Source organism: Anabrus simplex, chromosome 2 (assembly GCF_040414725.1).
Source record: "Anabrus simplex isolate iqAnaSimp1 chromosome 2, ASM4041472v1, whole genome shotgun sequence".
NCBI lineage: Eukaryota > Metazoa > Arthropoda > Insecta > Orthoptera > Tettigoniidae > Anabrus > Anabrus simplex.
Genome location: NC_090266.1, coordinates 1,026,121,287 through 1,026,141,491, shown reverse-complemented (window position 1 = coordinate 1,026,141,491; position 20,205 = coordinate 1,026,121,287). Strand labels below are relative to the sequence as shown.

The 20,205-nt window shown below is 39.0% G+C and overlaps 1 protein-coding gene across 1 annotated transcript in view; it reads right to left on the bottom strand.

Annotated features, from left to right (window-relative positions):
* LOC136864652 (ATP-dependent RNA helicase DDX42) overlaps positions 1–20,205 on the bottom strand; it is a 252,516-nt gene that overhangs the window by 31,268 nt on the left and 201,043 nt on the right. Inside the window, exon 7 of the mRNA XM_067141932.2 lies at positions 3,797–3,910. Coding sequence (XP_066998033.1) covers positions 3,797–3,910 — 114 coding nt within the window. The remainder of the gene's footprint in view (positions 1–3,796; positions 3,911–20,205) is intronic.

Genomic DNA, 20,205 nt, shown 5'->3' with positions numbered 1-20,205 from the left:
GCAGAATAAAAGGAGGAAACGATGACTCACAGTGAAGGATTATCGTCGATGGCGGGATCTTGCAGCAAGAAAACGTGAATCAGCAGGCAAGCAGACATTGTTGACAAGTTTCTTTCGTAAGACATTTGGAATGTTTTTGTTCAATACTGCATCTACTGTACAACTGAATTGATAAATCAATAAATAGAGTACCGTAAAACATAGTAATACTGTACAGTATAGCCTTCCTGTTTGTTTTAGTTCATTTTCAAATTTATTCTGTATTATCCGACATTTTCGGTGATCCGACGTACTCCAGGTCCCATTTAGGTCGGATAATCGAGACTCTACTGTATAGGAAATGAAACATTAAATTTGTATGAGAACTGACTGATTACGTATTAAATCACTGAAAAAATTTGTTATTTATAAGAACTGACTTAAATCTAGTTATAATTAAAATAACACAGTGTTTATGAAAATTATACAACTATCGCAATACTCCTTTTAATAGAACATGCTTTACCATTAAATTTTGAGAATGTTCTTGGTATTAAAACACTGAAGTGATCATGCTGGTTCGAACGTTAGCTGAGTTCTACAAGTTCTTTCATTGCAGTCACCTGTTGTTTGTTGTTCACTAGTTTGACAACAATGGGTCCATTTACTGACCAGCAGTTGAAGATTCTGTATTTATCGCGGTCTGCAGTAAATCGAGACATGTGGAGGTGAGGTCCTCTCTGATTGTAACTCCACTGCCAGCTAGTTTCTGCTTGCTCCTGAAAGCCTCTTCTCGCTTCCTATAACTAACAAACTTGGCTATTAATGAAAGGAATTTAACACTTCTGGTGTTTTTAAGTCTCTTCTGCCTACCCGGTGGGATTGATCTATATCGAGAGTGCAGAGTTCAATCCCCAATTTGTCCCTGCATACCTTGATAGTAAGCTGGTCAGTGTTCTCCTGGGATATCTCATGCACATCGAATATGTTTGCAAAATGCAGGCCAACCTCTGGAATTTAGTAGCTGTAACCTATCTTTGCAAAATCCAGGCCAAGCTCTCTCATGAGCATAATATCTTTGCATTGTAACTTCCATCCTTTTCATTTTAACTTCCATGCTTTCCTCTTTCTTTCTTTCTTTCTTTCTTAATCTGCTTACCCTCCAGGGTCGGTTTTTCCCTCGGACTCAGCGAGGGATCCCACCTCTACCACCTCAAGGGCAGTGTCCTGGAGATTCAGACTCTGGTTTGTGGGATACAACTGGGAAGGATGACCAGTACCTCGCCCAGGCGGCCTCACCTGCCATGCTGAACAGGGGCCTTGCGGGGGGGGGGGCGGAATTGGAAGGGATAGACAAGGAAGAGGGAACGAAGCGGCCGTGGCCTTAAGTTAGGTACCATCCCGGCATTTTCCTGGAGGAGAAGTGGGAAACCACGGAAAACCACTTCTAGGATGGCTGAGGTGGGAATCGAACCCACCTCTACTCAGTTGACCTCCTGAGGCTGAGTGGACCCCGTTCCAGCCCTCGTACCACTTTTCAAATTTCGTGGCAGAGCCTGGAATCGAACCCGGGCCTCCGGGGGTGGCAGCTAATTACACTAACCACTACACCACGGAGGCGGACCCATGCTTTCCTCACCTACCGTAAGTTCCTTGCTTTGCTGTAAAGTCAAAGTAAGCAGTCTATTCTGTAACATCTCTGGAAACAAAGACGGCTATCATGAAAGCATCCTCATACTTCACATGTGCAATTATTACCAATATTACCCACAAAATCACTTGGAATGCAACATTTCGGGATCTAATAATGTTCAAAATGGAAAATATATTACATTACTGATACATTTCATTAATTTGTTTTACGTCTTGAGTTTTGATTTCAAAGGCTTTCAGTTCAGCTTCACGTTTATTAACATCGGCTTTCATTTAACTCGGTATGCTTTTGTTAAAGTCGAGTACGACTTTAAACATTTCTACCGCAGCTTTAGTGACAAACTCGGATATCATAGCAAAGATTGCCGAAAGAACGTCCCAAGACTGCAGGGCAGCCCTTACCTGCTGCAGCACAGTGTCTGCTAGGTTTGCCTGTGTAGCAATTTTGCCTGTTGGCTCATTCCTCTTTGTAACCTTGTTGCTGTTTCTTCCCATGTTAGAATAATTAATTTTTTCGACTGGCACTTTACAACTACATAAAAATTCATTCTAGCACACTTTGGAACTTAGTACATACCTAGTAAGCCAAATTTTACATAGGTACTCAGATAATGCACCTGGAAAATCACACTTTAACTGGGAGAATACTTACTGGAAGCTGGAAGTGTTCTGCCATATGGAACTAATATTTATAATATGAAGAAACAAAGACGTAATATGAAATAAAAATAGCAGTGCACAGCGAACAGGTGCATGCAAACACACATCGGTGGTGGCCGCAAACACGTGTTGTGAATAATCCAAGTGGAACAAACTCGGTTAGAACAGGTTTGCCTGACACACAGCATGAACTCTGCAAATCAAACATAGCAAGTTCACGAGCACGAAAGCAGGCAACTGGCATGATTTTGCTCATCTCTACTCTTCTGTAAAACAGGCTGTATCCGTTGTTCTGAGTCCATTCCCTTCTTCTTCTTTTGCTAGCTGTTTCATGTTTCACTAACCAGATAGGTTTTCAAATGAGTGAGGTAAAAAAGAGCTAGGAATGGGAAGATAGTAGCCCTATCAATTGGCAGGTATGAAAAATGGAAGCCACAGAAAACTATCTTCAGGGCTGCTGACGATGGAGTTCAAACACAATCCCTCCCAAATGCAAGTTCAGAGATACAAGCACCATACCCCATAGCCAGCTCACTCAGTTATCTGCTTTTCCTATCCACTTGGTTCCAATCAGCATAAGGATGTCTATGTCATCCTTAATTTATTTTGCACACATTCAGTCTTATGTCATAATGTCAAATGCCGACCATTCTCAGTTCCTCAGAGTGAGGTTTGATAATGGTTGCCCAAATTTCACAATTACTCAGTAGCCAAGGAACTAAGTGTCTCTTACAGAGGCCCTACATCTGTGGTCATTTTCATTACAGGCTATTATCATAATGGGGGTCGTCACAACTGAAGCGATTTTATCTCTACTGTTCGCTCCAGGGAGTCAACTTATTTACCATCACCTCAACACACAGCATAGTCTTATTTCACTACTGTAACCAGTACTCCACAAGGCAGCCATGGCTCTGGCCAGATACACATTAAGTGTCAACAAAACTATAAAATAACACACACTATAAATGAATGGTTATTGATAATATTTCCTTCAGCTTACCCCAGGTATTTTTGGGGTCACTACAGCCACTCAGGCTCATTTTGAGTTTTGGCCACGGCTTAAACACCAGATGAACTTTCTTGACACCATGTGATTTTCCAGGTGACAAATCAAACCTGGGATTAGGCATCTCAGTGGAAAGAAAGCAGCTAAACCACCATGATAATCCCCACTGCCCACTCCAAATTACATAAGTATAATGTCTTCCTTTGTAAGTTGTTGTCATATTACGTTCTATAAAAATGATCCTCGGTGCTTCACAGTATTCTTCTATAGTTTCAATCCCACATTCAAAGAATTAAAATACCCCTTAGTCAGGCATGTAATTCTATTACCAGAAGAACTTGCGGGAACATACTGAAGTCCATCATACAATGCAGCCCTATAACCTCACATTTAAATAATAATACTCCTTTGTCTATTGCACAACAATTCATCAATTACAATGTGACTTTATAAAAATTATTGAAATCACATTAATATGGAAACCACTACACTCACCTGAACATCTGCAGCACCTAAGCCAGGCCTTTCTCTGTATCCTAGTCCTCGACCACCAACATTAACTTTCTTTCCCTTTCCACTCTTGAATCTTGACTTTCGGAACCAGGCACTCTGAAACAAGAGACAAAAAAGGCATGAGACAAGCAAGCTTGCTTGTAGTTTCATGTAACTACTTTTTTTTTTTACAATTTACTTTACGTTGCACTGACACAGATAGGTCTTATGGCGACAATGGGATAGGAAATGGCTAGGAGTTAGAAGGAAGTGGCCGTGGCCTTAATTAAGGTACATTTGTCTGGTGTAAAAATGGGAAACCACGCAAAACCATCTTCAGGGCTGCCGACAGTGGGGTTAGAACCCATAATCTCCTGGATGCAAGCTCACAGCTGTGCGCCCCTAACAGCACGACAAACTCGCCTTGTCACGCAACTACTGATATTGTGATCATAGCCATGGGACCTCTGGTTTTAAGTGGAATCCAAACCACAGGGGCATAACTTTGCATTTGCAAAATCCCATAAGCACAGACCAGAATGCAAACCTTGGCAGTCTTGGTGAAAAGCCAGAGACAATGTCCATTGGCTATCAAGGCCCCAGGCATGATAGGAAACAAACATCAACCTTCATTTATGTCACACATCTGCTTATTTTTCTCAGAAGTGTTATTTGTAATGCAGTGTAATTTGGTCACATAATCCTCTTTTCCAGACCGTGTCTACACATTAACCAGTCAAGACATTCTGCGAGCTAACAGAAGATGCTACTCAGCATCGTCATCCATATGTGGTAAAGAACTAGTTTTTTTCTCTAGTCGCTGAACACTATACGTTGCATATCCCTTACACATGGTTGACCCTTTACTGCTCTCATGTGAAGATTTTTGAGTTTTCGGTGTGCAAATGGTTCTTTAAAGATCAAGCTTTGCGCTTCAAAAATGTAATAACATTATTTTCCACGGTACACTTTTGTGTTAACCAATTCTTCTACTTAGTTCCCTGTTTGGCAACATGTTTTTCTGCAGTGAAAATGGAAGCTTAGCTAGTGGTATCCTCTTTGGAGGAACGATTTTACTAGCAAGAAAGAAGCGTGACAGCTGGAGACAGCTTTATTTGTGGAAGGACATTTTGTTGTGAGGTGACACTTCTGCAAACTTTTGGTGTGCAATGAGAGCAAGGTAAGAAACAATTTTAGATAGGCTTACTGTATTTGTAATTACATTGGTGACAATTTTAAGATATAATTATCTGTGATTATTGAAATATACTGTACATGTGGTGGTTAGTGTTTAAAAGGAAAATGGTAACTTGAAACAACTATATTCCAATGTTTACATAGAATTACAATTCCATCAACCTTCACTAATGATGTTTTAAAAAAGTTTATTAATTCTTTTTTAATATTTTGAAGAGTTTAAGTTGTAATTTTCAATTTTAAATCATTGAAACAGAATAATCTAAATAATGAAAAGAAGAAATGTTGGAGCAATGGTCAGTTGTATCCTAGCCATAGATTCTAATCTCCAAGAATCAAAAGACTGAGATCATACTTCTTTCACAGAAAGTGAATATTCCCCAAGAATCAAAGACTTCATCACTGTAAATTATGAAGGTGTACACTCGGCTAGTAAAGTAAGCAAGGTTTCAGTGAGTGGAGCAATGATCAGTTGTATGTGCAGAAAAGGAATCCTTTGAACCTGGCCAAAGCATGAGGACATGCTAGATTATATACTTTTCTGATATAAAAGTGTAAAATTGATTCCCCAACAAAAGTGGTGTGGAAGGGAAACCTGCATTCTGTGAAAGAATAAATTCTCACTGGAGTGATAACGGTATTGTTATCTTTCAAAATTGCTGTATTTTTAACTTATAATAAATAAATAAATAAATAAATAAATAAATAAATAAATAAATAAATAAGATTAAAAATGAAAACATTAAATCACTGCAGATAATGACCATAACTATATTCCAAGAAGGTTTTTTTTTTTTGCTTTACGTTGGACCGACACAGATATGTCTTATGGCGATGATGGGATAGGAAATGCCTAGGAATGGGTAGGAAGCGGCCGTGGCCTTAAGGTACAGCCCCAGCATTTGCCTGGTGTGAAAATGGGAAACCGCGACCAAGAAGAAAAAACAAAACCGTTGGACCATAGTTCGACACTTGAACATACAATGAAAGTCCACATATATTTAATTATTAATATAAAAAATTGTGTATTGGTTACCTTATCTGTGCCAAGTGACAGAGACATGAATTTGTTTGGTTATATTCCACTGCAGAATTTATGAGTAAAAGAGACCAGTTATGGGGAAATTACAGTAGCATTAAGTGCTTTTCCTTAATATACCTACAGTATTATAGTGAACAAATAATTTTTCTATCGAAGTCAGAGTCCTACTCTAATCAATTGGGTTCAGTCTGATAGTTTTATTCTTACTGTAGTAGAAATGAACTTGTGATACAATTGGTTTGCCTTTGCAATTGATGCGCTTAGATTTATTTCTGTACTAGCTCATGTACCCATGCTTCGCTATGGAATTCAACTTTGTATACGGAAGTCTAGGTAAAATACCATCCACAATGTGAGTAAGATTTTATTACATTGCAGTACCCAAGAAACAGCAAGGGGAGGTCATCATACATCGTTTCTCATGTAAAGTTGAGTTGGGGAGTTTTCATTATAATGGCAGGCCGGATTTCCTTTACCAGTCACAGTTGAGTTTGGGAGTTTAGATTATAATGGCAGGCCCCCTTCCCTACGGCCAGTCACAATATATTTTCAGAGTTTTCATTACAAAGGCTCTTTCCTACTTTCAGTCACAATCAATTTGGAGAGTTTTGTGGCAGGCCCCCTTGCTTACTGCCCATCACACTCGACTTAGGAAGTTCTCATTATAATGGCAGGCTCCTTTGCCTAGAGCCAGTCACAACTGAATTCTACTGTTATTCAAATTATGTTGTCCAAGGTGGTAGTTGAAGTGAGGTTGATTTATAAAACTTCCTTCTTAACTACACTGTTTGTTTGCCCGCGTGGCTGCAGAATCACAATTCTGCCATGAGAGCTTACACATGAACGGGTTACGTATGACTGGCCATGAGAAAAACAATAATTCGTTAAATCCACACCAGCTTTGTTTATTATCATTGCGGAAGCATACTTCAACAGGAAATTGCAATCGTTTGAATAGGAAGTGGTAGCCTGAGGGAATCAAAGGAATGTGGGGGATGAAAACTGTCTCCTGCACTACATCCCATGAAGATGGTTGCTTTGATTACGTTACCATGTAAGGACTTGGCTCACAGCCTGGTGCCATAACAAAGCTTAGGAGATGTCAGATTTCATAGCAGCATTACAGGTGAGCACCTTAATTACCACACAGACTGTGAGGTAGAAAACCTGGTATATTTAAAGTGTGGAGGAACTCCACAAGGTAGTGGACCACATCTTCTATCTCCATGATGGAGTCCACTGACTTATATCTCATCATCTCGGTAAGAAGTTTGCCCCATAAGGAATCACTGATGCTTGTTGCAGTGTCATTCTTAAGGCATGAGAATAGCTCTTTCGTTAAGCCAATTCAGCCAGTGAATAAATGCCGCACATTAAGATAGGGAATAGAAAATACAGGACCCGTCTCCCTTCATGGGCACAACATGGTGAGGTACAATTTAGCCTCCAATAGCAATAAGCTCCATGCCTGATGAATCCTATCATGGAAAAGAAAAGGAAAACAGGGTCAGCTATAAGAAACAGGAACTACAGTATACAGGAGCTCAAGTTAACAGAAAGGAAAACCTGGTAGAACTACAACACTGTGACCAAGTGAGTCTGAAAAGGTGGAAATTACTATGAATAAAAGAGAAGAAGAGATAAGATGTTACTTCAATGAGCTGTATGACCATGAAATTCTCTCACAGAGTAGGATGATCTTCCTGCAATCTTTCTGCTGTAATCTGACCAAGCGTAAATTGTAATTCTCGCCTCGTTCGTGAGTCTACCTTTTTTTTGCTAATTACTTTACGTTGCACCGACGCAGATAGGTCTTATGTTGATGATGGGATAGGAAAGGCCTAGGAGTTGGAATGAAGTGGCCGTGGCCTTAATTAAAGTATAGCCCCAGCATTTGCCTGGTGTGAAAATGGGAAATCATGGAAAACCATCTTCAGGGCTGCCCACTATTTCCCGGATGCAAGCTCACAGCCGCATGCCCCTGACCGCACGGCCAACTCGCCCGGTGTTCATGAGTCTATCAACATGTGCTCTCCAGCACTTAGACTGAAGAGCAGTGGCAGTGTGGTGCCAATATCTCAAAAACTGTTGGTTTTCAGTCCCATAGGGACTTAGATTTCTTACTTGCATCCTAAGACTTAAAATGAGCTTTGTCTCTGCCTTCTGCAACAAATTTGATTTTCGCTTATATCAACCTATGCTATTGGACAAAGAGCCTAGATCTAGGACAGAAGCTGAATTTTGAAAAATCCTTTCTTAGTTCATCTCCAGGGCAGAAGATGAATCTATATTCCAATTTCAGTTTTTTTGTCATTTGGATCTGCAGATCTGGTGATTGGTGAGGTGTTTGGCTTTTATATGTATAGATATGAGTGGGAATTATTTCCAGCTTCCAAACAGGTTGGATTTCCTTTTTATCTTGACATATTTTTGCTTCAGTCCACTCCAGCTACGTGCATTTCTCAGACCCTGAGCTTTGTGCACATCTCAGTTCCTGCCACTACCTTTCAAACCATAAGGAAACTGTTTGTATCTACTGCATCTGACTCGATAAGAGGATGTCTCATCCTTTCATTTGATGTATACTATAACTGTTCAGTCTCAGACAAACAAAGATACAGTGTCAGTGGATGTAGTATGGCGCATTATAAGTGGAGTATTCTCTTGACCAGAGCGAGTGTAATGATATCTTAAAAGAAGTAATTACAAGAGATATTGATCAACATGGCGTAGTCGGTATTGCTTAAACTGAGAGCCTGAATTTGAACGAAATGTTAATATATTCCAAAAGGAAAAGTATTGGGCTGATAGTGTGGTCGATATTTAGAAATATAACATTTGGTGACACGGAAAAAAAAAATGATTTCCCTCCCTACGAATTACTGACGCCACATTCTTCAACTTTACTATGGTGTTGTTGGTATTTAATTGAGGTATTTGGCCAAGATGACACTGATGAAACACATTTTTAAAAGTTTCTTATTTGGAAGGGATGGCTTCTGCTACATATACACAAACTGAGAAAATACAGTGACCCTCTCTAGAAACCATTAGTAAATAGATTCTTGTTGTTTGGATTCAGTAACCGGGAATGAAACCAGTTTTAATAGTTTCAAATAGACCAGGATCATGGATGCTCTCAACAGCAGTGATGCTGACGTCGTCTGGGATGACAACAACGTTGGTAGCAGTGAAGAGGGAGACTGACGGCACAAGACAACAATAATTCAAATGAAAGCAGTGATTAGGTTTACGATGTAATAGGCCTTCTGCTCGACTGACAGAGACAAATGACTGGCCATGACGTTCTTTTTTCGTCCTTTTGTATTTATATGTGTTGTATAATACGATAAAAAACTGCATGTTCAAACCTACGGGGTTGAGTATGAAATGAGATGGAACGAATATCAGGATATGAGAGTTTAAAAAAAACTGATTATATTTACAGAATATGTAGGGCTAAAAGTTGTGTGTTCATCATTTATTGCTTTCTTCATTTTGTTAAATTTTGAAATACTGTTTCCCAACGAAGGTAACTAGTAAGATACAGAATACAATCAAAAATTTGTTGAACAACAGTGTAGAATACAAACATGTATTTATAGTTTTTTATACCCAAAACTCATTGCACTAAATGGAAGGCTATTGCATATCAGACCACCTCTTACTTTCTGCAGTTATAAAAGTAGGAAAAAAAAGGCAGTATAATAAGCAAGGAAATAGGGTATATGATAACTGTTAGAGCTGTGTGAAAACAATAGTGGAAAGAACAGAATGGTTTGGAATTGACAATGGGCTAAAACAAGGGAGTGTATTGTCACCTTTATTGCTCATAATGGTGATGACATAATACAGGCAGCCAGAGAAGATTATGAATAATAATGTTATTTGCTTTACGTCCCACTACTACAAGCACTAAAAGTCATACGATAAATAAAATAATCTTCTCCCCAATTCACATCATCTGCTAACATCATTACATTCACTCTTTAATTTCCATAATCTCCCGCTGGGCTGAGTGGCTCAGATGGCTGAAGCACTGGCCTTCTGACACCAACTTGGTAGGTTCGAGCCTGGCTCAGTCCGGTGGTATTTGAAGGTGCTCAAATATGAATCATTAATGAACAAGGCGAGTGTGTATGCAAGGATCTTCAAAAGGCACAAGTAGTCAGTCAGCAGTATGTGAAATTGTTGGTAACAAGGATAATGTCCAGTTAGAGGAGGTGACTAATACTAAAGAAGTATTTAATTTTACTTATGATAACATTTACAATAAGATACAAAAGTTGAAAACTAGAAAAGTGACTGGAATTGATAAGATTTCGGGGATATACTAAAGACAATGGGTTGGGATATAGTACCATATCTGAAGTACTTATTTGATTATTGTTTGGATGAAGGAGCTATACCAAATAAATGGAGAGTTGCTATAGTAGCCCCTGTGTATAAAGGAAAGGGTACCGGGTGAGTGGCTGTGAGGTTACAGGCACGTGGCTGTGAGCTTAAATCCGGGAGATAGTGGGTTCAAATCCCACTGTCGGCAGCCCTGAAGATGGTTTTCCGTGGTTTCCCATTTTCACACCAGGCAAATGCTGGGACTGTACCTTAATTAAGGCCATGGCCACTTCCAACTCTCAGACCTTTCCCATCCCATCGTCGCCATAAGAATTATCTATGTCGGTGCGAAGTAAAGCCATTAGCAGCAAAGGAAAGGGTGATAGACATAAAGCTGAAAATTACAGGTCAGTTAGTTTAACATGCATTGCATGTAAGCATTGGGAAAGCATCCTTTCTGATTATATAACCATTCTTAGAGATTCAGATCTGGCTGATGCTCTGTAAAGGAGCGAAACATGTCCCACAAATAATTGTCAATTAATGAAGATATTTTAAATGTGACAACATTATAATGTATTGAACAGGTGGATTAGAATAAAAACTTTGTTATTACAAATATATTAAATATGTTTGCAAAATTAGTAACTGGTTCAATAGAAGGCAGTTTGGGTTCCATTGAAGCTCAACTTGAAGGATTCCAGCAAGATAGACTAGAATCTAAAATGAATGATGATGATAAAATGATAGTGAAACAAAAATAATCAGTGGATCCAATTCACAAAGCCTGAATTCCTGGGATGATGCATTATTATCTAAAAGGGTCCAAAATCCAGGTTACCGGCCCCTCATAATGATATTAATCACTGGGAGGTAGAACCACGGTGTTCCTCCTAAAGTGGTACTAATCACAGGTAACGTAGACTCATGGCGTTTCTCTAATCGTGGTACTAATAAGAGGAAATTTAGACCTATCCTATGTCGCACACAATGACATCACTGACAGGTAACACAAACCCATGGTGTTCCACACATAATGGTACCACTCACAAGCAACGCAGACCCATGGTGCTCCGCACATAGTGGGACTAATCACGGGCACCGGTATTCCTGTGGTGTCACTCACTATGTGGAACTAATCACAGGCAACGTATACCTGTGATTTATCTCACATAGTGCTACTTATCACAGGCAACATACACTGATGGTGTTTCTCGTAAAGTGGTACTACTCACAGGTAGCGCAGATCTATTCTGAACCCAGAGGAACCAACACATTCCAGCACAGCGTTACGGCACATGAACATAAGTTTGCACAGCCGAATGCCCGCTCCCCCGCTTCAGTAGAATATACATGGTCATAGACACTATTAATCACAGAACCGTGGTGTTCCTCACATAAAGGCACTATTCATTGGTAACGTAGATCCATGGTGTTCCTCACATGGTGGTACTAACTGCAAGTAACATCGACCAATGGTGTTACATAATGGTACGAAGCACAAGTAGTTTCATGGGTCTAATGTCATCATCCCTTGGTCGCCCTTTTAATCGCCTCTTACGATAGGCATGGGATACCGTGGGTATATCCTTCGCCTGTATCCCCCACCTACAAGGGGTGGGAATCATTGTATGTACCTGGGTGTCAATATAAGGAAATATCTTCATTGGGGTAATCACATAAATGGGATTGTAAATAAACGGTACAGATCTCTGCACATGGTTATGAGGGTGTTTAGGGGTTGCAGTAAGGATGTAAAGGGGAGGGCATATACTGTAAGTTTCTGGTAAGACCCCAACTAGAGTATGGTTCCAGTGTATGGGACCCTTGCCAAGATTACTTCATTCGAGAACTGGAAAAAATCCAAAGAAAAGCAGATCGATTTGTTATGGGTGATTTCCGACAAAAGAACAGCATTACAAAAGTGGTTGCAAAGTTTGGGCTGGGAAGGCTTGAGAGAAAAGAGATGAGCTGCTCGACTAAGTGGTATGTAAAAACTAAGAAACAATGTTAGGTTTTGGTTTTGGTGATGTGTATTGATTGGGTGGACCAAAACCTAACATTGTTTCTTAGTTTTAACTGTATCAATACAGATCTATACGATGAAGTTCGTAAATTGTAAAAAGCGGTATGTTCCGAGCTGTCAGTGGAGAGGTGGCGTGGAACGACATTAGTAGACGAATAAGTTTGAGTGGTGTCTTTAAAAGTATGAAAGATCACAATGTGAAGATAAAGTTGGAATTCAAGGACAAATAACTTATCTAGGGAGATGTTCCATAAATTTCCAACTTCTTTGCAATCGTTTAAGAAAAGTCTAGGAAAATAACAGATAGGGAATCTGCCACCTGAGCGACTGCACTAAATGCAGATCAGTATTGACTGATCCGGATAGATGACAACCGACATGCATGACATTTTGGAGTGTCGAAAGATGCCTGCGAGCTCTGCATCGCTGGAAAGTATAAGGGTTGTTTGAGATCATCCCTTGAGGTATGCTCACAATGAAGAGGTCGTCTTGGACACTATCCAGCAACGCTCACACTAGCACATGAACCATTGCACAGGAGACGAACATCAGCTGGGTGTCTGTCATGTGGATATTGCATACCCAGCGGTTTTACCCATACCATCTGCACTTACACCAGGAGCTCCATGGCTTAGGCCTGGGTGGCGATCTCTCAATGGACTCGACAACATGTGCACACTGATCCTGCCTTTTTAACGATTATCTCATTTATGAATGAAGCACAGTTCCACAATAATGGAACCGTTAATCGCCATAATATGCATTACTGGAGTGTGACATCATGGGTGATCACTTCATTGGTACCCATTTCTTTGAGGGATATCTAACGGGACACTATCTGCGATTTCTCAAAGATGAACTACCACCAACTCCACGATGTTGTTTCAACATGACGGAGCTCCACCACACCAGGCAGTGGTCGTCTGGAACCGTCTCCATGCAATGTATCCTGATAAATTGATAGGAAGGGGAGGATCTGCCCCTGGCCCACCAGATCGCCTAATCTTAAGCCCCTGGATTTTTCTGTTGGACCATGTAAAACAAATGGTGAATGCACAGAAGCCAGCCAATCCTGGTCACCTTAGATAGCTCATCACTGAGGCATGCAGATCTGTTATGCCGGAGATGTTGCAACGTGCCAGACGGTCCCAACAAAATCGCACGCAGCTCTGTATCGGCTACGGAGGTCGTCGGTTCAAGTAGGTGCTGCATTACATGATGTAGGTAACTGAAATCCTGCCACGTTTCTTAGCCCCTTCCAACCCAGCTCCATACCATATGCCACCATACCAACGGCCCTTTTCAGGGCCCAATAAACAAATCAGTCTGTGGAAACTATTTAGTATGCAATCTTGGCACATCCCAGGCAACTGGGTGCAAAAAAATACTTGCGTGAGATTCAAACCTCCTGACTCTTTTGCACTGTTCACCGTTAGATCTCTGATTGTACACAATACCTGTTCCTGGTCTGTGTGTGCACCTTGTGAGAGTACATTTATCACACCCTCACACTACATGTAGAAGTGAGAGATATTATTGTCAGTATTCAATTTATTATCATCAACATCATCATCATCATCATCATCATCATCATCTGTGTTTCAGTTGTATATTTTGTCATTAATATTTGTAAGCTGGGATGTCTCCATATATGGTATGAGTAATTTGTTTTGTACAACGGTTGGGAACATTGCTAAATTGAACTTGGAAACTTTGCATGAGTCATGTATATATCCCAGTCTGATGAGATGAGCTTGTTGTACTCAAAAAGTTCTATGACTCATGTGAAACACCCCAGAGTTTGTTATTATCTTGGGAGCAAGAAGAAGTCCATGGCGTGGTCTTAACTAGAGGATATACTCATGATTGGCTGGCCAGGATCAATCTAGGTATATCATGTGAGAGGAAGGGGAATGCTGATGTCTATAAAGGTTGATCATACGGCGGGAAACCACACACACTGTACGGGAATGAAGTAGTGCTGATACACGATACGGGAGTGAAACTTTACAAGACGGTACTGGAGTGACACTGCTGCTATATACTGGACTGGACTTCAAACGTTAGTGGAACGTTGTCTGTGCTTACGCATTGAGTATTGTTTCACTTTGTGGTGGCCTGGTATTACATGTTGCTGAAAGCTGGGAGGTGCTATATCTCAGACTTTCCATAATTTATGTTCAGGAACGACAAGCGTGTGTTGCTCAAATGTATATATCTTTACAACAAGTGTTAAAGTCTGTGAACACAGTATTACGAGGTACAGTATCTATGTGATGTTATAAGTGCCAATCATGAGAATCGGCAAGTCGTGTTGAAGCAGAGACAGTAAAGGGTTCTTATCTGCATATATGTACATTGTTCAACGAACTAACTACAAATGGTGGCTTAGTTCCTGCTTTCGTTTTCCCACTGTTTTCTTTGTTGTTGTTGTTGTTGTTGTAAATATGGATTCTTCCAATAATATTTTGTTTGTGTATTATAAGTGTATTTTGGTGTGTTGATGAGGTGCTCATGCACGGATTTTATTGAGAATATAATTAGGTATTTTAGAATCAGTGGAGTTATTAATGAACCTAGGTGCAGTTCCTACCTATTTAGTCATTTTCAGAAGGTTAGGTAAGGCCTGAAGCAGATGTACCAGTACGCAGCTTTTATGTACAGGCCCTGGGAGATAAAGAATTATCATGCTCTATCTAAATTCGAAGGATCCATTCCGGTGAACTCTGGCGCCCATACTACGGACATATCAATTAATTATTTTTATTAGTTTAATTTATTGCAAGTATGTTTATTTATTTATATATTTTTATTTATGATATTCTATTATTATTTATTAGTATTCACCAACAGTTACAATTGGCACCCAGCGTGGGGCAATGATTATAGTTAATTATTATTATATATTATTAATATTTATACAAACAGTTACAACCTTCTGTGGTACGGTACATGTTCTTCGTATCTGTGCTAGTTTTACGGGTTAATTCGGGGTACTCATAATGAATTAATAGTAGTGCTCAGGATGCCTGCTCTTTTCTAGCCCATAATCATACATCTCATTATATTACCCTGGTTTGAGGAGAGGGATCAATGTATTTCAGAGTTGCAATAAACGCAGCGATTTGTATAAAACTAGATCGCAAAAGGCAGGTGAACCACTTAGTATAACTAAATGAAAGAGAATGAACAAAGCATGTGCATGTTTTAAGTTTCATTCAGTTGCATTATGCTGACATATATCATACTGGGTGACTAAGGAGAAAAGGGCAATATTTTAAGATGTGGTAGCATTGGTCATTGTGATAAAAAAAAAGTTTATATGAACATAGGGTTAATATGAGACAGTTCTCGAGATAGCCCTGTCTGAATGTAAAAATTGATGAAAAATGAAAACCTACAACCTGTTTTCCAGTCTTTGACCGGGTCAGGGATGTAATGAATGAACCATATATAGGCTATTATTACAATGGGGTCGCCACTCCCAAGGTGGTAAAAATTGATAACCTGTTAAATTAAATTTATTGTTTTATTTCTCTTTGTATTTGTGGTATTACCATTCCCTGGCCACCCAAGTATCCTGACCTCAACCCTTAGATTATTGTTTATGGGGTTGGGTGAAAAGTGAAGTCTACAGAAGAAAAGTTAATACACGAGACAAACTGCTCGCTCGCATCATGCTTTTGCTGGTGTACAGGAACGTCATGATAATCTTTGATGGGCAACACGTCATTTGCTTCAACGAGTTGACAAATGCATGGGCGTCAATGGTGGGATCTTTGAGAACTTATTGTGACTTGGAACAAGAACGGTTGTGTATTGTAATCCTGTTATTACTGCTGTGGAAAAAAAAGAAAAACATAAAATCAATTAAAACAAATTTATTTTTCCAAGTTTACATTCAAACAGGGCTATCTCGACAACAGTCTGACCCCTATGTTCATATGAACATTTTTGAGCACAATGACCAGCACTATCACATCCTAGAATATCGCCCTTTCCTCCTGGGTCACCCTGTATGGGGCAATATATTATTTTAATAATTTAATATGATTTATGCAAGTTATCAGTATTCTTTACAATCTATTTTCTCTCTTTGAAATATGTTTTACATTAGGGATAGAACTTATTTTAGGTACCTATAATGGGATTTTAAGCACCTAAAAATCTATTACATGGGTATTACCGACAAATCCAGTCAAGGGGGTTCTCCACATAGGATAAGCTTAAATACTATGCAGAAAAGTTCTTATAGTTCGCCCAAAAACCCTAGCAACATGATATAATAAGTACAATAGATTTGCCTCCTTACTTGAGGAAACAGGCCAATAGATATAATTCTCTAGCCCCCTCCAAAAGCTGCTTATACAGTTTGAATGAAATCATATCCGTCAACTTTTCCTCTAATTCTAACCAAGGATCAATCATTTTATATACAGTAGAAGTCTACTATAGCGAGTATGGCATACTGTGAGAACACCGTTGTAACGACAGGTTTTTTTATGTCCCTTGAAAATTCCTATATTAAACTGTATTATCCTTTGGTTACAAGGAAAACCCTATCACTGATGCATCCATTATTATGAGCGATTAAGCATGCGTTATTATTTCCATTATCGATATTAATGGAGTCCAGTGACTACAATGAATGCGAACGATCATCTTCGGTGTCGTTTTTGCGCTATGTGCACTAGTGAGCTCTTTCGCAGACATTCAAACTCGAAGGGAATGTCAGAGTCGGTTAGTAATACTCGCTGACTGTTGTTCTATAAACACAATTCAAAAATCAAAGAGAACATTTTCCCGTAATAAATTCATAAATAATCTGGCTGATAGTAGTTAAAAATAAAGGCTGAAGTAAACAATGGATTAAAATAATGTTGTGTACTGAAATTAAGTCAGAATGAAATACATCTTAAAATACGGTGGGCTGGGCTGAGTGGTTCAGACGGTTGAGGCACCAGCCTTCTGACCTCAACTTGGCAGGTTCGATTCTGGCTTAGTCCGGTGGTATTTGAAGTTGCTCAAAAATGTCAGCCTGGTTTTGATAGATTTACTGGCACGTAAAAGAACTCCTGCGGGAATAAATTCTGGCACATTGGCATCACCAAAAACCACAAAAGCAGTTATCAGGATGTAAAGTCAATAACATTATTTTAAAAATTACGGTGCAGAAAGGATGACCGATTTCAGAGGTTAGTTTATTCAGTAAAACCTCATTTGTATGTTTCGGCAAGGGTAAGGAAAGAGAATGAGTTGAGCAAGAAAACATACTACTGAATACACAAATCAGAACTATCCAACAGAGAAAAGCTTTCTTTTTTTTTTTTTTTTTTCGACGTGAGTACATTTTACGTCGTGTATGTACGGGTACTGTGAAAAAGATGGGCTATCTGCTGTTTCTAAAGATAAGAGTATTAAAAGGCGTGAAAAAGACAAGAGAACAAATACAAAAAGCTTTTCCACTGGGGCATATTAAATAACAACGGTGTATAGGTGTGTGAAAGACAAGACAATAAATTGCACTGGGGTCAGTGAATGTATGAGCGCATTATTTGCAGATCACCCACTTTCTAAAACAAATGTCAGCTGAAGTTGTGTATTTCAGACCAGTAGGTTATTAAACATTGTTTTCTGGTCACACTCTTCGACCATCAATTATTTGAAGGTTAAACTTGGCCATTCGACCATCAATTATTTGGAGGTTAAACTTGGCCATGTGCGAGAGGATTACTTTGAGCATTATCTTGAATGCGACAACACTTCGATCGACTCGAGTTGAAACTCGAAGGTACGAGTTTCAACATAAGTGCCACTGTTGAAAGATGTGGATGCTTGTCCTCTTCCTGGATTTTAATTTTGTCTTCATTAGTAAGTGAATATCACAACTCTTTCAGTATCTATAACTGGGCTACACAATAATATGACCACGCTAGTCAACTTAACACGACTGTGTTCCTTATCAGTATGTAGGCTCTCGCGCGACAAATATTCACTACCTTTCACTGTATGACTCAACACGGAATACATTTCTAAACTTCTGAAACGAATGCAAAATACAAGCACAAACAGGCTTTTTAGGTTATTCAGCAACATCAATGAAAATCAGAGAGCAAAACTGAATTTTCCTGAGGCTAACGGCTTCCTTCCCAAAGGTGTAATTTACCATGTAAAGTTCAGGAATTCAAGGTCATTTCAATTTTTCGCGAAACTTTCTCAGAGCGGCCTCCTGTGGTGAGGGATCTAATCTATGTTGGAAATCTGTTCCTTACAAAGAACATTTTCAGCTCTAGGGAAAATGTGATGGTACTACGCGGTAATAGAGAAAATCTGTTACGCGATAAGCGAGGTATTTTTATATAGATTTAAAACGCCATGAATCAGGACATCGAATTTACGCCGCGCTAAGCAAGAAATTGTTTTAATGAGGAAATCCCTAATGAAGTTTCACTGTCTTTTCTCGCGTCGGGTTGAATTCAGGAAAGGCTATTCCCTTGTAAATTTATAGCGAAAAGATTATCATAACTGACACTTCAAATATATTTTTACGATGCATATAACATTAAGTTAGGTTAAATGACGCTGTTTAAACAAGAAAGTGAAACATTTGCCACAGAAGCCATTGGAGTGATACTACTCCAATTTTTCAGAATGAAATTGAACACAAGCGTTCATATTGTCTCGGAATTAGAAAAATATCTAACAAGTAAGCCGTAGTATGGAAATCTGTGAAGAAGTTGAAGAAATTGATTAATGTTTCATACCGATTTTAATGTGAGTGGGGGTCTGCCCGACATTTTTTTCATTTTTACAAAAATCGGATATAACGACAATCCGCTATAGCAAATGGATTTTTTGCTGTTGTGATTCTCACTATAACAAACTTCTACTGTAAATACAGCAGGACAGTGAAGAAGGAAAGAAGTTTCAAAAGCTTGCACAAAACAGACCCTTTCAATTTGTTTCCAATGCTATCAAACTACTTGGACAAGACTTGGCCAATGACTTCCTGTACTTTTTCAGTAAAATGGCAAAATATATTTGCTTTAGTTAACAAAATAACAAACTTAGACACACATACATACCAATCAATCAATCAATCAATCAATCAATCAATCAATCAATCAATCAATCAATCAATCAATCAATCAATCAATCAATGATCTGCATTTAGGGCAGTCTCTCAGTTGGAAGATTCCCTATCTGTTGTTTACCTAGCATTTTCTTAAATAATTGCAAAGAATTTGGAAATTTATTCCACATCTCCCTTCCAGTCCCACACCTGCCAACTTTCAAAAAGAGAAATCCAGAAGATCCTAAAGCGGAAAAATTTTAACAACACACGCATGCGTCGCAAAGTCTTGAGACATAGTGAAAAAGGATGGCAAGGGGGGGATATTACAAACAATACTAATACAAGTCAAATACATGTTATGATCACCTCTGAAATTAAATACTTACACAAAGTTACATCTTGATGAGTGCTCATCTGTTATCACTTAACATTGGGAACAGTTCACACAGGACACAAGTGTTTTTCTGCACTTTAAACTTGCGGGTCACAATATGAATGTCACCATCAAAATTAAACTAAACATGTACACTTATTTACAAAATTCTGTCAAGTTCACAGTATGCAGGCTATTATCGATCACAGGTTGGAGAGGACAGATGGAGATGAGTTGCTTTCTTCAGAAATTCTGGAGAAAAATTACTTGAGTAACATGGACCAGTACTTGGTTTTCAAAACAGAATTCATAATTTCATTTGACATTGAGTACCTAAACTGATTCTGGTTCTTTTTCATCAAGC